Genomic DNA, 12,924 nt, shown 5'->3' with positions numbered 1-12,924 from the left:
TGTATCAGAAGACTGATCCTGTCGACCTCAGTCGTACACCCGCCGCGCGAAACGAACAAAAGAAGGCTGCGGCGGCCGCGCAAACATGGACGTATGATCCGTGGGCGGCACAACGCCCTCCCTCCCGCTCACGGTGGAGAACTTAAAGTTGCGAACCATGGTGCCCACAATGACGCCGAGGTTCAAGTACGCAAACTTCTCCCCGATGCAGCGGTGGCGCCCGGCCCCGAACGGGAGGTACGGACTTTTGGAACCCGAAGTCGTGGCGCCGTACCCGTAGTCCACCACCTGCTCCTCACCATCGCCATCTTCGGGCTTGTCGTCCCACCGGTGCGGGTTCCAGCTCTTGGCGTCCCGGAAGAACTCCTCGCTCGTCGAGGTCACCATGGGCGACGACAGCAGCACTTTATCGTTGCCGATGACGTAAGGGGTACCGGCCACGGGGAGGGGGTTCTTCACCTTGCGGAGGATGGTGTGGATGGAGCCGTGCAGACGGAGGGTCTCCTTCACCACATTGCGCAGAAGAGGTAGCTTGTCGAGGTCCGGGTACTGCAGCGGCGGCAGACGGTCCCCCTTCTTGCCACCCCCTTGTCCCAAGTTCTGCATCTGCTCATGGAACAGCTCTTCAGCGATATCTGGGTGTGCTGCTAGCCGGAGCATGATCCACGAACCAGCTGAAGAGGACGAGTGTTGGCCTCCCATGAGAAGCGTGATCATCATGTGCGCAATTTCCTTATCGGAGATCGGTGTCCCGTTCTTGTAACGGCAGTGCATGAGGTTCCATATCATGTCTTGTTCCCCATCGGATTCCGGATCGAGCTTGCGGCGTTCTTTGATGATGCCGAGGTAGACGTCTCGCATCTTGACATGAGCAGCGTCTCGACGGCGGTTGCGTGGCAAGGGTAGGCCGGGGAAGAGGAAGTTGATAGGAGAGAAGCCCTGATCAGTCGCCACTGTAATTAGCACTAGTTTGGGAAGCGGGTGATATTCCAGATACGTACAAGATCCAGGTCATGGTATAGTTTGGCGAAGTCGGCATTGAGCTTTTGTCGCACTTCTCTTCCCTGCAGCGACCGCGCCGCCGTGAACAGGGTGATCTCGGCCATGGCGGTGGTGATGTCTACCACGTCGGAAGCCCCCTTCCATGCGGGAGTTGATTTGATATAATTTAGCACTTCGTTCTCGATCAAGGGTACGTGAGCTTGCAGGGCCGCTTGGGTGAGACCAAATTTGACGAATTTCTTTTGTTCCATGAGCTTGGAGTTGGGGCAGTCGTAGACAACATCGCTTCCAAACACGGGGATGGTAAGCGGTCCGTACACTTCTTCCGCGTTGACATCTTGGAGCTTGCCGTTGAGAATGAAATCATTGCCCTCGATGCCCAGGTAGCATGTTATTTTCCTGCCAAAGAGCGTAAAAGTGAAGACATCACCATACTTGTTGGTGTCAGCGGGGAAAAAAAGTCCAAGAATGGGACCATGTCTTTTGCAAAAACTTGCCTTTGCACGATACTTGTGAAAGAACCCGACGGGGTCCATACCATACGAGACTGCATTTCCAACGTAGGGAATCCAATGAAAGACGGACGGTGGTTCGGTCTTGGAGCGGAAGAGGATTTGACAACAGGCGTTGATGAGAACAAAGGCAATAAGTCCGATGAGGCCCTGGGCTGCGTATCGGAGTACTGACACCTGCTGCCATTCCACGAGAGATGTCATTGCAAGATCTACACAACGGTCGAGACTGGAAGGCGTGCTGTTGGATAGGATTTGGTTGCACAGGACATTTTTGTGGAAAGAGGCGATGCGTGCCTTCCGTCTTTTGTAGGAAGTCGTTTCTTTTTTGCAGAACACTCAACTGTATCTCTTCATACTTACTTTTCGCAGAACATAGACAGGACTAAATTGATTCGTGCTTGAGATACATCTATCGTATCGACCCGGTACTCGTTTCTGTAGATTGTAGGCATACCTCTCAATGGTCTGTACCTGCCGTCGGCGTTTTCGTATTCGTATCAGAGGTACGTACCCCGACTATAGCAATTGCTCCAGTTTAAAAGGGTCTCAGCCAATCAATTGAAGCAAGCTCTACTCCTATTCCTTCGTTGCGCACTAACAGGAGCCAAGAACTGCGACATCGAAACCTTCGTACTCGGTATCCAGCGACGACCTTGGTATTGAATTTCATGCCGTTACATTGAAAGAATGAGCATGGATCATATGAGCCGCATGAATATTGCAGATCTGCCCTGGACTCCACGCTTTTGGGTACCAATTCACTGCCCTTTCTCGACCATTTGCTAAGGCTAGCAGTACTCTTCCAATACAGATGAAGGTTTCAAAAACATGACCGAACAAGCTTCTATTTGCGAGTATACTTTTCATCCAACGTCCTACAAAATCACCCACAATCTAGAGTATCAATACCCAGTTGCACAGAGAGGAAGAAGAGAGACCCCATTCCCGCCACCACGTCAACATCCCCAAAGAACACAAGCACCATCCCGTCCCAAAACATGACACTCTATTCCCCACTCAATCCCAGTTACCCTCCCCCAGATCCACCGACTTCCCCCTATCCAGATCCTTCATAATATCGTCGATGTTCCAAGGCACGTACTTGTACCCCGGCGGATAGTTCGGCGGAATCTCCTCGTTCTCGTCCATGGCAATCCCCTTGCGCATCGCCTCGACGGCCTTGGCGTAGTGCTCGTACGCGTACGCCTCCGGGTCGTGGTCCCAGACCCAGCGCGGGTGCTTGGGCTGCGCCTTGCGCGGGTCCAGCTTGGCCTTCGCCCAGTCCGTGTCCTGCAGGCGCTCCGCGTTGGCGAAGCCCAGCTTCTGCGCGCAGGCCGTCCGCAGGAACCGGAAGTAGATGTGCGCCCGCACGGCCTCGGGCACCGTGTCGGCGCCCCCGCCGCCGAGCTGCAGGCACGAGGCCAGCGAGACGGCGTCCTCGATGGCCTGCGTCGCGCCGTTGCCGGATGACGGCATGTATGAGTGCGCCGAGTCGCCGATCTGGATGATACGCGCCGTGGGCGAGCACCAGGATGCCTGCGGGTTACGCCAGAAGAGCTCGAAGTTGACGATTGTCCGCGGCGGGGTTATGCGCACCAGATCCTTGAAGATCGGGGCCCAGCCCTCGGCGCAGTGTACGCTGTCGTCGATCTTCTCAAGGACATCCTCGGCTTCGACTGTGTGATTCCACGACTCGCGCTCGTCTCCAGTGGCCTATTACCGAGAGTTAGGATAAGAGAACAAAAACAGTCAGAGGCGGCACGGAGGCGTCTTACATCATGATTCACAATCCACACAATAACGTCGTGGCGCGTGAGCGTGAGGCCATAGCTGCCGGGTCCGAGGAAAGTCCGGACGATAGGGTCTTTCCCGTCCTTGAGCTTGAAGAACTCCTTGACCTCTGGGTTCTTGTCGAGCACTTCGACGGGGAACACGGCCCGCCACATAGCCCTGCCGGAACTGGCGGCTCGGACCTGGCCCCCAACGACTTCCTGGCTCTTGGAGCCGACGCCGTCGGCGGCGATCACGACGTCTGCCTCGAAGCGCTCGCCGTTGTCCGTCTCGACACCGGCTTTGTTGCGCTCCGCGTCCTCGAAGTACTTGACGACGCGCTTCCCGAACTCGATTTTGATGCCGAGACGGGTGACTTGGTTGACGAACATCTTGTACACTAAAGGTCGCATCTGGAAGGCCCCGGGAGGCGTGTTGGGGTCCAGCCCGGCTTCCTTGAGACGCTCGGCGACCTTGAGCACAGGGATCATGCGCGTCCCGTCGTGTTTGAATGTTTCCATCCAGCAGTTATGGAGCGAGATCTCGTCGTATTCCTTGGCCATTTCGGGCCAGTGCTTAAAGAACTTGGTCCCGCTCAGGCCCATGAAATACATGTCGCCTGCGTCCCGTGTCAGCATGCAATCAGTTATCGGCTCGTCAGAGATTCTTCTTACCCATTGTGCTGATCTCGGTATGCCGCTCCAGCACCTGCACCCTGTGCCCCTTGCGGTGACACTCGATGGCAGCCGTGAGGCCTGCCAGCCCGGTGCCCACAATGAGCACATCGATGCCGGAGTCGGGATAAGACCCAACGGGCTTAGGAACATTGTGAGTAGAGCCCATATTGGAATATTTTTGACACGATGGCTTTTCCCGGTCACGATACCAAGGCAGATGAAGAGCGGTGACTTCATCATGCAAAATGTGTTGGCTGTTTGCTTTATAGTGTTTGCTTGCCCCGGGTGGCTGAAATCTACAGATCTGGTGGCGTCTCACCAGCCACTTGCTAAGGCTATCTGACGGGCAAGGGGCAGCGCACTAAGTCGAAGCCATAATTAGCCATTAGGCGGCGACATAGCTCTTTGCAAATGCGCTGCATGGGCGTCTACACGGACGGGGACCTGTCCGTAGCGCCGTCCTGGCGCCAGCAACGAAGCATTCGCTTGGTCTATTCCCGGTATCTGCAGGGGCTTCCACATTGACGATCTTCAGCCGCGATGGTGACCTAATGCAACTCAGTAATCATAGTTCCAAACCAGGCTCGCCGACAGGGCAGCCGGACCGGGCCAAAAAGCCTAAGGCTTCTCTCAACCGCATGGATTCGGATCCTTTATTCCAACGTCCGCACGATCCGCACCAACTACGCTTCACGTCAATCGGCCGCTATACCAGGCGGATGAAGGCAGTTTGAGCCGCCAGATGGGACTCTGCGCACTGGACCCCTGTACAAGGACCCCTGGATGCCAATTTTCACAAAATGCACTTACTGATAGACATTTCGGTGCTAGACCTCGCTGCCCATCGTCCCCCATCGTCCCCTACTGAACTCAATAGGCGAGGGCTCTCTTCCGACACTTCGACCATGAACTTGCAAGCCTATCCATGCCTGGTTTTATCCAATGCTTGTATGCCAAAGGAGTGCACCAAGCTCAAGCAGCAAGAGCTCTTGGCCCCTGGTGATCGGCACTAGTTTATGTTCGTCTGATTAACGATGATGACGAGTTCGTAGTAGAGAGATGCCCCCTTTCCCAACTTTCCCATAATGAGCCGTAAAAATGGCATACCTGCTTCTTTTGTACCGGAAACCCTCTAGAAAGGTGTCCCCTGCCAAAGTCGTTTTCTCGTCTCTCCAGCCCGATGCTAGTCTACCATTCTCTAAATTCCGCATCGAGGCTCGCACAGCGGCCACCAATTCCAAGTCTACTTACACACCTTCGAGATGGCACATGATCGAGCTAGAACTCTAGGGACACGTAGAAATTCGCAATGATTCATCTCGGGCTAGACATGGGCCTGCCACACACCTTCGTGTGGCCGACGAGACCTACACACAGGGGTTGACAAGGAAACCAGAGGCGTGCCGGGCCAACTCTGATAACGAAACGTATGGGGAGACTGGATTACCTAAACGATTGTTTTTGGAAATTCTTTGCGAAAGGCAAAGTTGCTTGTGGGGGGCTACCTACCCCCTGCCAAGCTAGGTGAAAGAAGTGATCTGCCCACCACAACCAAGAATGGTCATATCGATTATCGCATGATTTTGATTGCTGCAAGGTTATTGGCCGTACTTTGGCATGCCTGAGAAACATGTGTCCGCCTGGCTACCCAAAAGCGGGTAAATATAGTATAGAGATCTGTTTTTCTACATAATGACCATCTTCCCCGGACCTAACGGCTTAGTAGGCAGTAATTAGCCATCGCTTCATCTCGCAGCAACCCGCCCCTACCCAGATACTGACGGCGACAGCATTGCGGAGGCAAATTGCTAAAGATACTGCAGCCCTCCCCCCTTGATCCGGCGGAAAGGAAGAAAGATGCAGCTCATCACCATCGTCCTGCTGGGCGTCTTCGTGGTAGGGCTGGCCCTCGTCCACTTTGCGCGGGCCTTCAAGGAGATCAACAGCCCCAGATACCCACCGGGCCCGACGCAGTTACCATGGATCGGGCGCATCCACGACCTGCCGATCGAGCTCATGTGGCTCAAGTTCAAGGAGTGGGCCGACATCCACGCCGTCAACGGCTTCTACCGGACGACCATGCTGGGCGCCAACTTCGTCATCGTCACGGATGAGAAGGTGGCCGAGGACCTGCTCGTGCGACGGGCCCGTACCAACTCGGACCGGCCCGTCATACGCTCGCTTTTCAACAACAAGAGCTCCATGGAGTACCTGCCACTAATGGGGCGGAATCGTGAGTCTCTTCCACCTTTCTCCCCACTTCAAAATGCGCCTAATACTGAGCTCTTCCATAGAGTACTGGGCCCGCCAACGCAAGCTCACCCACGCCTACCTGACCGAAGCCACCAACGCCCAGTACCACGGCGTCATCGACTTCGAAGCCAAGCGGTGGCTGGCGCGCCTGATCGCGAACCCGGACGACTTCCAGGCCTCGCTCGAGGACATGGCGTCGAAGGTCATGTGCCAGCTGGTGTGGGACGACCCGACGCTGAGCGCGACCTGCACCGAGGGCGCTTGGGGCTTGTTAAGGCAGATGTCGCCCGCCGGGCCCATCACCAACGTCCTCACGCCGCTGTGGCACCTGCCCGAGGTGGGTCCCCTGAACCCCTGGAAGCGCGACGAGCGCCGCCGGCACGACGCGCAGCAGGCCTGGTGGATGGCGCGCTTCGTCGGGGTGAGGCAGAAGATGGCGCGCGGCGAGATGCGCGCCTGTTGGACAAGGCAGTTCCTCGAGCGCAGCAAGACTTCCTCGGCCGGGGGGATTACGGGCGACTTCGAGGCGTCTAGCATGCTGGGCATGCTGGCCCTCGTCGGCATTTTTACGGTCGCTGGCCCGCTCAGCTACTTCCTCGTCAGCATGGTCACGCACCCGCGCTGGCAGGCTGAGGTGCAGAAAGAAATTGACGAGGCCTGCCAGGGGCGGCTGCCCACGCTGGCGGATGCGCCTAAGCTGCCTGTGCTGCGGGCTTGCATCAAGGAGACTATGCGGTGGAAGCCAAACGTTCCTACTGGTAAGTTCTCAATATATTCTTTTTGCAAATTCGCGACATGTATTGACCAACGGCACAGGTGTTGCGCATGAGACCGAGGCAGATGACGTCTACGCTGGATACTTCATCCCCAAGGGCACTCGCATTTTGCCGTTGGACTGGTACGTTGTTCCCCAGTTCGCAAATGCCTCATCGTTCTATGAAAACATATCAGTACCAAAACTTGTATGATGTATGCTGACATCCCCCCCTTCCCCACAGGGCCTTCCTCCGCAACCCCAAGAAGTACCCCGACCCCGACAACTTCCGCCCGGAGCGCTGGCTCGAGGCGGGCTGGCCGACGTACCAGGCGCCGCTGACGCAGTACCCGACCCTGAAGGGCATGACGTCGTTCGGGTGGGGCCAGCGGCAGTGCCTGGGCCAGGCCCTGACCGAGGACGAGCTCCTAGTCGCGTGCGGCGCCCTAGCCTGGTGCTTCCACCTGCGGCCGAAGCGCGACGCCGCCACGGGGCTCGACCTGCCGGTGCCCCTCGACAAGTCCAGCAGCCTGCTCATCATCAAGCCCGACCCGTTCCCCATGGCTTTTGAGCCACGCAGCGAGGCGCGGCGGCAGGAGGCGCTGACGCTCTGGGCCGAGGCCGAGGCGCGCGATCGGCGGCAGCGGGCGGATTTCTTGAGGGAGGCCCGGTCGAAGATGACGAAGAACGAGAAGTCGCCGCTCGAGATTACTACTTCTGAAGTTTCCCTGTCGGATGAGAAGAAGGACGCGACGCTGTATCGGTTCGCGCATCCAGCAAATAGCGACTCTGACGTGTCCTGGCAGCTTCTGCCCCCTTCTTCCATTTTTCCCTATAACAATCTAGCAAAAGTCGCATTTGGAGTTTGTGTACTGCTTTTTTGATGATGGGTTTGGCACGGATCAGAAAGGTCCCCTGAGATGCGCCTCGTGTTTTTTCGTTTTGTTTTTGTATATAAGCCGGATAGATGATGCAGCTAGATATCAGACTAGATCTAGATGGTTAGACACTAGATGGAATAGAACGAACATTTCTTTCGTTCTCATACAAACTACGCACCAAAACCTGAAAAATGACTGTTCCTTTGCTATACAAGTCTTGTCTTCACCCCTATTTCGAAACACAATATGATTTATTAGCCTCGTTGCATTGTATTCTTTGCATACAGATACAGACAAATCATTTCTAAAAATTACTACAGAAGAGTGAAAACACTCGCACCATCCTCTTCGTCACATCCTGTGTTACAAATAGGAGCGATGTTCTGCAATCCGACCTCTCAAGCCTCGACGACAACACCCATCATGAAAAGAGACATGCTCTAAGCCTCCGTGGTCGGCAGACAATTCCGTCAAACTCTGACCCATCGCTTGATCGACTCGAGTGGTCATAGATAAGTTACACGGCCGGGTAGGCGAAAACCTACCGGAGCTAAGACTGACGCCTCCTGTCACATGGGCCCCCAGACTTGGATAGCCTTCGGACAGCCCCAGCGCTGGAAGCCGGCCGGTCCAAGCCCGGGGCTAACCGAACAGTCCGAACCCTAGCTCGGACGTTGGCCCCGTCAGCTGACCTCAAAGTCTTCGCCCTTCTCCCAACCTCGTTTGCGTCCCATTACACACGTTGGTGGCGAGAGTCTAGCACAACGGTCATACCCACCACCCACGGAGGAAAATCTAAGTACTTTAGTTAGTCCACAATTAAACCTCAAGGAATTCATTTGTTGGAAACGTCTCGAGCCTTTCGACGGGTGACCGCAAAACTCTTCCCCGTCTCTTACATGCAGTGTGACTCGGGGAGTCCGGGCGATCCTTCCCAGCTTTCTCGGTCAGCAGCCATCCATCACATCACGTAAGACACAATAAAATCGACAAAGCCCCAGCTTCTCACACCGCAAGTCACCCCAACCACTTTCTCACCTTACACCGGGGACCCGTCCCCGAACAAGCCAGCAACCATGTCCATCACAGCACTAAAGGTCGTCACGAGCGCGACGGTCGCGTGCTCGTTCATCCTGGCAGGTATGTTACGTTTCTTTTCCTTTCCGCCACTCTCCCTCCCTCCATTGACCTGAACCTGACCTAAACGTCCCGACAGGGAACGCCATCACCCAGTCCTTCATGGGCGTGCCAGCGCTGCTGGTCGACTTCCCCGCCCCGGGCTCCCCCACGCACGCCGAGCGAGCCCGCCTGCTGGGCCGGCAGTGGCCCATTTTCTGGGAAGTGGGCAACCGGTTCTTCCGGCCCCTCAGCACGCTGGGCATCGCGCTCTACGGCAGCGCCGCGTGGGCTGCCCGACAGCAAGGCCGCGGAAACTGGAAGCTTCTTGCCGTGGCGGCGTGCTGCAATATTCTGACCGCGGCGCACTCGGCCATTAACATGCAGCCAATCAATGAGCGCATCACCGCGTTGGGCACTGCGCCTGCTCCTGGGGACAATAAAGCAGAAGCCACCGGCGACGAGAAGGCGGAGGAGTACGCTCGACGGTGGGGCCGGCTGAATCTCCTTAGGGTGGTGATGCCCTTGATCGCTGGCACATTGGCAATGTCACAGGTGCTTGAGAATTAGGGGATCGTAGGGTTTGACATCATGATAAGACTTTACGTAGCGATTAACTATCTCTACGATGCGACTTTCGTCGTAGAGATGAACCAATTGCGCCACTTTCACACCAAAAAGTACATAGATGAATGAGTAGTAGACAGCTCGCTGGCAAAACTTGTTTCTAATATTTCGCCGTCCTAAAAAAAGTTCCGGACCCTACCCAAGTCCGCGGAAGTGACAACCATGTAAAACTCCAGAACAACCCCAACCAAGAGCAAATCTTTGCCGACCCAGACCCTGCAAACCACCCGAATGTACATTGATGAAAAGAGACAAATAGAAACAATCGCGAAAGTGCGACGACCACCAAATAGAACAGCAATAAATCAAGAACAAACCGCCCATAAAACCAGACCCCTTCTTTTTGAGCCGGGAGTCGCTCATCTCAAATGAACGAAGCAAAACGCCTGCCTGCCTGCTTACCCCTACCCGTTCCAAACCCCCCCTCCCTCCCCCTTTTCTGCTAACCGCCCCCACCACCACGTGTCTGTGCCGCTCCCATGCAGCCCCAAATAAAGTATGTAAGTGCCCTGAGTGAGGGACGTCTACCCGAACCGCCCGACCTCGAGCCAGCCCCGGCCGCCGCCGGCCCCACCACCCCCACGGCCCCCAACCCACGCCTCGACCTCCCGCCCTCTGCGCCCCAGCCGCGTCCGGAAGTCGCGACACCACGTGCGCTCGAGCTCGCCGTCGCGGCCGTCGGGGCTCCAGAGCGCCCCGTAGAAGCGCTCGACGACGTGCAGCGGCGCGAGGGCCAGGTCCGGGTGGCCTCCCCCTACCGCCGCGGCATCTGGCTGTGGTTGTCGCTGCTCGTCTTCTCCTCCAGGAACTAAAGGTGATCCAATAACCCAGTCCAAGCTCCGGCAGATATGGGCCGCCAACTTACGACGCTCTCGGATCTGGTACCGCGCGGCCTCGCACCCAGGCGGCAAAAGGTCCCTGCTGCCGCTCTCTATCGTGGGTGGCACCCCTACACCAGGAGCGCCCACATTTGTCCTCGGTAGGCTCGGAGAAGAAGTAGGAAACCCGGCGCCCGTCGGGTCTGTGAAAGGGTCATTCGTAGAGCCCATCGCCCCACCGCCTCCACCGTCGTACAAGACGGCATCTACGAGCGCCGCCATACACTCGTAAAGCAGCATCAGCGAAGTCCAGTAGTAGACATGCCCGAGCCCGACGACGGTACTGGCGAAATCGTAAGTATCCGCAAAGGGAATCTGCGCATGTCTCTGCTGTCGTGGTCCTCCCCTGTCACCTCCTAAGTCCAGCGTGCCGTGGATCCAGTAAAGCAGCGGCATATCGCGGTTTCCCGCCGCCGCCGCCTCCATGCCCGCCGACCACCGCGCCAGCTGGGCCTCGACGCCGACGCAGTTGGCCAGGAGGTCGCGGGCCTTGAGCCGGCGGCCCAGCGCCGCGGCGGGCGGCAGCAGGGGCGGCAGGACGCGGTCCGCGCGGTGCAGCAGCGCCGGGACGACGGAGAGGACGTCGAGGAGCAAGTCGAGTGAGCTCTTGGGGTGCCGCTCGTAGGGAACCGTGGACCATTCCGGGGAGGCGAGGTGGCAGGGGGTGCGGGCGAGGAGCGAGGTCATGATCTGTGTAGTCGACATGTAGATTAGCTTCGTTCAAATTGAGGTATACATGCCTGAAATCAAAGGAAATGCTGTGTGTGGCTTACGGCATTCGGTCGATACACTCGAGCGAAAAGGTGATGTGACGGGAAGCTCTGGAAATGCAGCGGCCCGAGGCTGAGGATAGGGTCCGCCAGAATTGTGGGATCCCGCCATGGTGGCTGGTTACTACTACGAGCGGCCGATGCGTTATGCTAAAAGATCAAGCTAAATTAGCATGATGAAAGGAATCCGGCTAAACGCCTCTATACCCTTTACCACATAAGAGTAGAAGAGAAGACCCTGGCTTACATCATAGAGAAAAAGACACACCCCATCCGACATAGCGGTTGTCGCCGACGAATACCCAAGCCCGGGCCCGCCGGCATGGTGATGCATCGCCATCGCGTCGCCCGCCCGGAACGGAACATGCACGAAGCACTGCGCGCTCAACCGGAACCCCACCTCGTCCCGCGCCGGCGACGCCGCGCCGGCGTCCCGGTGCCTCGAGGGCGGCAGCGTCAGCGTCAGCTGCCCCTCAGGCGTCATGGGGTCGAGGGACTTGAGCACGGCGTCGAGCTGCTGCGTCCGCAGCGCCAGGAAGCGGACGCGGTAGAAGCTGGGGTGGTGCGTCGCGGGCGCCGACACGAGCGCGACCGCGTCGCCGTCGTCCCAGGCCGGCACCAGGGGCTCGAGGGGCTCCAGCGGCGTCGTCACCGTGGTGGCCGGCGCGACCGTACCGTTGACACTGTTGCCGTTGGTACTATTACTACCACCACTACCGAATCCCTCAAGGTTGATGCCGAAGGAGTTGCCTCTGCCCCGGGACCCTGCCGTCGCGGAGGGGATGAAAGCCGAGGGAGAAGCCGAAGCCGTTTCGCGCAGCGACAACTGTGGTGAGGCCGCCGCGGAGCTGGGAGAGGACGAGAAGGAGCCGATGGTGGTGGTGGCGGCCTCCGCGGCGGCGGCCGCCACCGCCGCCTTGGCCTGCTTCTTTCTGGAGTTGGCCCGCGACGGCGACGGGGAGGAGGAGGAGGAGGCGTGAGCCTGCTGCGACGATGACGCGGACGACTGGCCAAGGTTTCGGGGCGGGTGCGAGGCGCAGCGCCCTTTGTCGTCGACGGTTCCTACAATAAAGACGGTCTCGCGCTCGTAGCCCTCGCAGACGCGGCCGTGATCTGTGCACTTCTTGCAGAGGGGGCGCGTGTTGTCACACTGCATCCAAGAAGCACGATGTCAGCAAAGAAGTTCGATTCGGCGTTGTTCCCGCCTCGAGGCTCTGTGGCCTACGAAGAGTGATACGAAAACGTAAGGGGCAAGGAGGCGTTCGCGGCGGCAACTCACCTTGACTCGCCTCACACGACAAGTGTTGCAGCCCTTGTACTTCCCTTTCACTCCCACCATGCCGGCTTAGCTTTCTTTCTCCTTCACTATGTTGCTTTATGGGTGGGATCGGATCGGATCGGATCCCCTTTCGGTACCAAAGTGTTGTCGTGATTGCTGCAAACAAGCAAGAAGGCAATTTATATAAGATCGAAACAGAAACTGAATATCAGATAGATAAGTGGAATTGATATAACTAAAAAGAGGCATCGCCTTCCCTTCTTCAAGGCCGAGACATGGTTGGTGTCGTTTAGGTGCGGGATTGCTTCTTCAAATATGAGGATGGACTTCCGGCCATAACCGCAACACCATCGCATGGCCAGTTCAAGAAGGAGGGAAGAGTCGGGGCAAGAGGCCGATACG

The 12,924-nt window shown here is 57.2% G+C and overlaps 5 protein-coding genes across 5 annotated transcripts; 2 read left to right on the top strand and 3 right to left on the bottom strand.

Annotated features, from left to right (window-relative positions):
• Nucleotides 1-27: 27 nt before the first annotated feature.
• Nucleotides 28-2,187, bottom strand: PG985_000435 (uncharacterized protein; the record flags this gene model as incomplete). Its single annotated transcript, XM_066820204.1, has 3 exons — nucleotides 28-939; nucleotides 1,002-1,436; nucleotides 2,152-2,187. 3 exons carry the CDS (start codon nucleotides 2,185-2,187, stop codon nucleotides 28-30), a joined length of 1,383 nt encoding a protein of 460 aa, XP_066691083.1.
• A 347-nt stretch (nucleotides 2,188-2,534) lies between these two features.
• Nucleotides 2,535-4,130, bottom strand: PG985_000434 (fad nad-binding domain-containing protein; the record flags this gene model as incomplete). The annotated part of the gene is made up of 3 exons (XM_066820203.1): nucleotides 2,535-3,230; nucleotides 3,293-3,906; nucleotides 3,962-4,130. 3 exons carry the CDS (start codon nucleotides 4,128-4,130, stop codon nucleotides 2,535-2,537), a joined length of 1,479 nt encoding a protein of 492 aa, XP_066691082.1.
• A 1,691-nt stretch (nucleotides 4,131-5,821) lies between these two features.
• On the top strand, nucleotides 5,822-7,855 carry PG985_000433 (uncharacterized protein; the record flags this gene model as incomplete). The annotated part of the gene is made up of 4 exons (XM_066820202.1): nucleotides 5,822-6,197; nucleotides 6,259-6,975; nucleotides 7,034-7,115; nucleotides 7,216-7,855. 4 exons carry the CDS (start codon nucleotides 5,822-5,824, stop codon nucleotides 7,853-7,855), a joined length of 1,815 nt encoding a protein of 604 aa, XP_066691081.1.
• Nucleotides 7,856-8,928: 1,073 nt separating this feature from the next.
• Nucleotides 8,929-9,538, top strand: PG985_000432 (uncharacterized protein; the record flags this gene model as incomplete). Its single annotated transcript, XM_066820201.1, has 2 exons — nucleotides 8,929-8,992; nucleotides 9,069-9,538. 2 exons carry the CDS (start codon nucleotides 8,929-8,931, stop codon nucleotides 9,536-9,538), a joined length of 534 nt encoding a protein of 177 aa, XP_066691080.1.
• A 581-nt stretch (nucleotides 9,539-10,119) lies between these two features.
• Nucleotides 10,120-12,582, bottom strand: PG985_000431 (uncharacterized protein; the record flags this gene model as incomplete). Its single annotated transcript, XM_066820200.1, has 4 exons — nucleotides 10,120-11,163; nucleotides 11,247-11,393; nucleotides 11,491-12,393; nucleotides 12,523-12,582. 4 exons carry the CDS (start codon nucleotides 12,580-12,582, stop codon nucleotides 10,120-10,122), a joined length of 2,154 nt encoding a protein of 717 aa, XP_066691079.1.
• Nucleotides 12,583-12,924: the final 342 nt, after the last annotated feature.

Source organism: Apiospora marii (genome assembly GCF_038362585.1).
Source record: "Apiospora marii strain CBS 49790 chromosome Unknown utg000001l_segment0_segment0, whole genome shotgun sequence".
Classification (NCBI taxonomy): domain Eukaryota; kingdom Fungi; phylum Ascomycota; class Sordariomycetes; order Amphisphaeriales; family Apiosporaceae; genus Apiospora; species Apiospora marii.
Note: the sequence above shows the minus strand (reverse complement) of the source record. Positions and strands in the feature narration are given on the sequence as shown.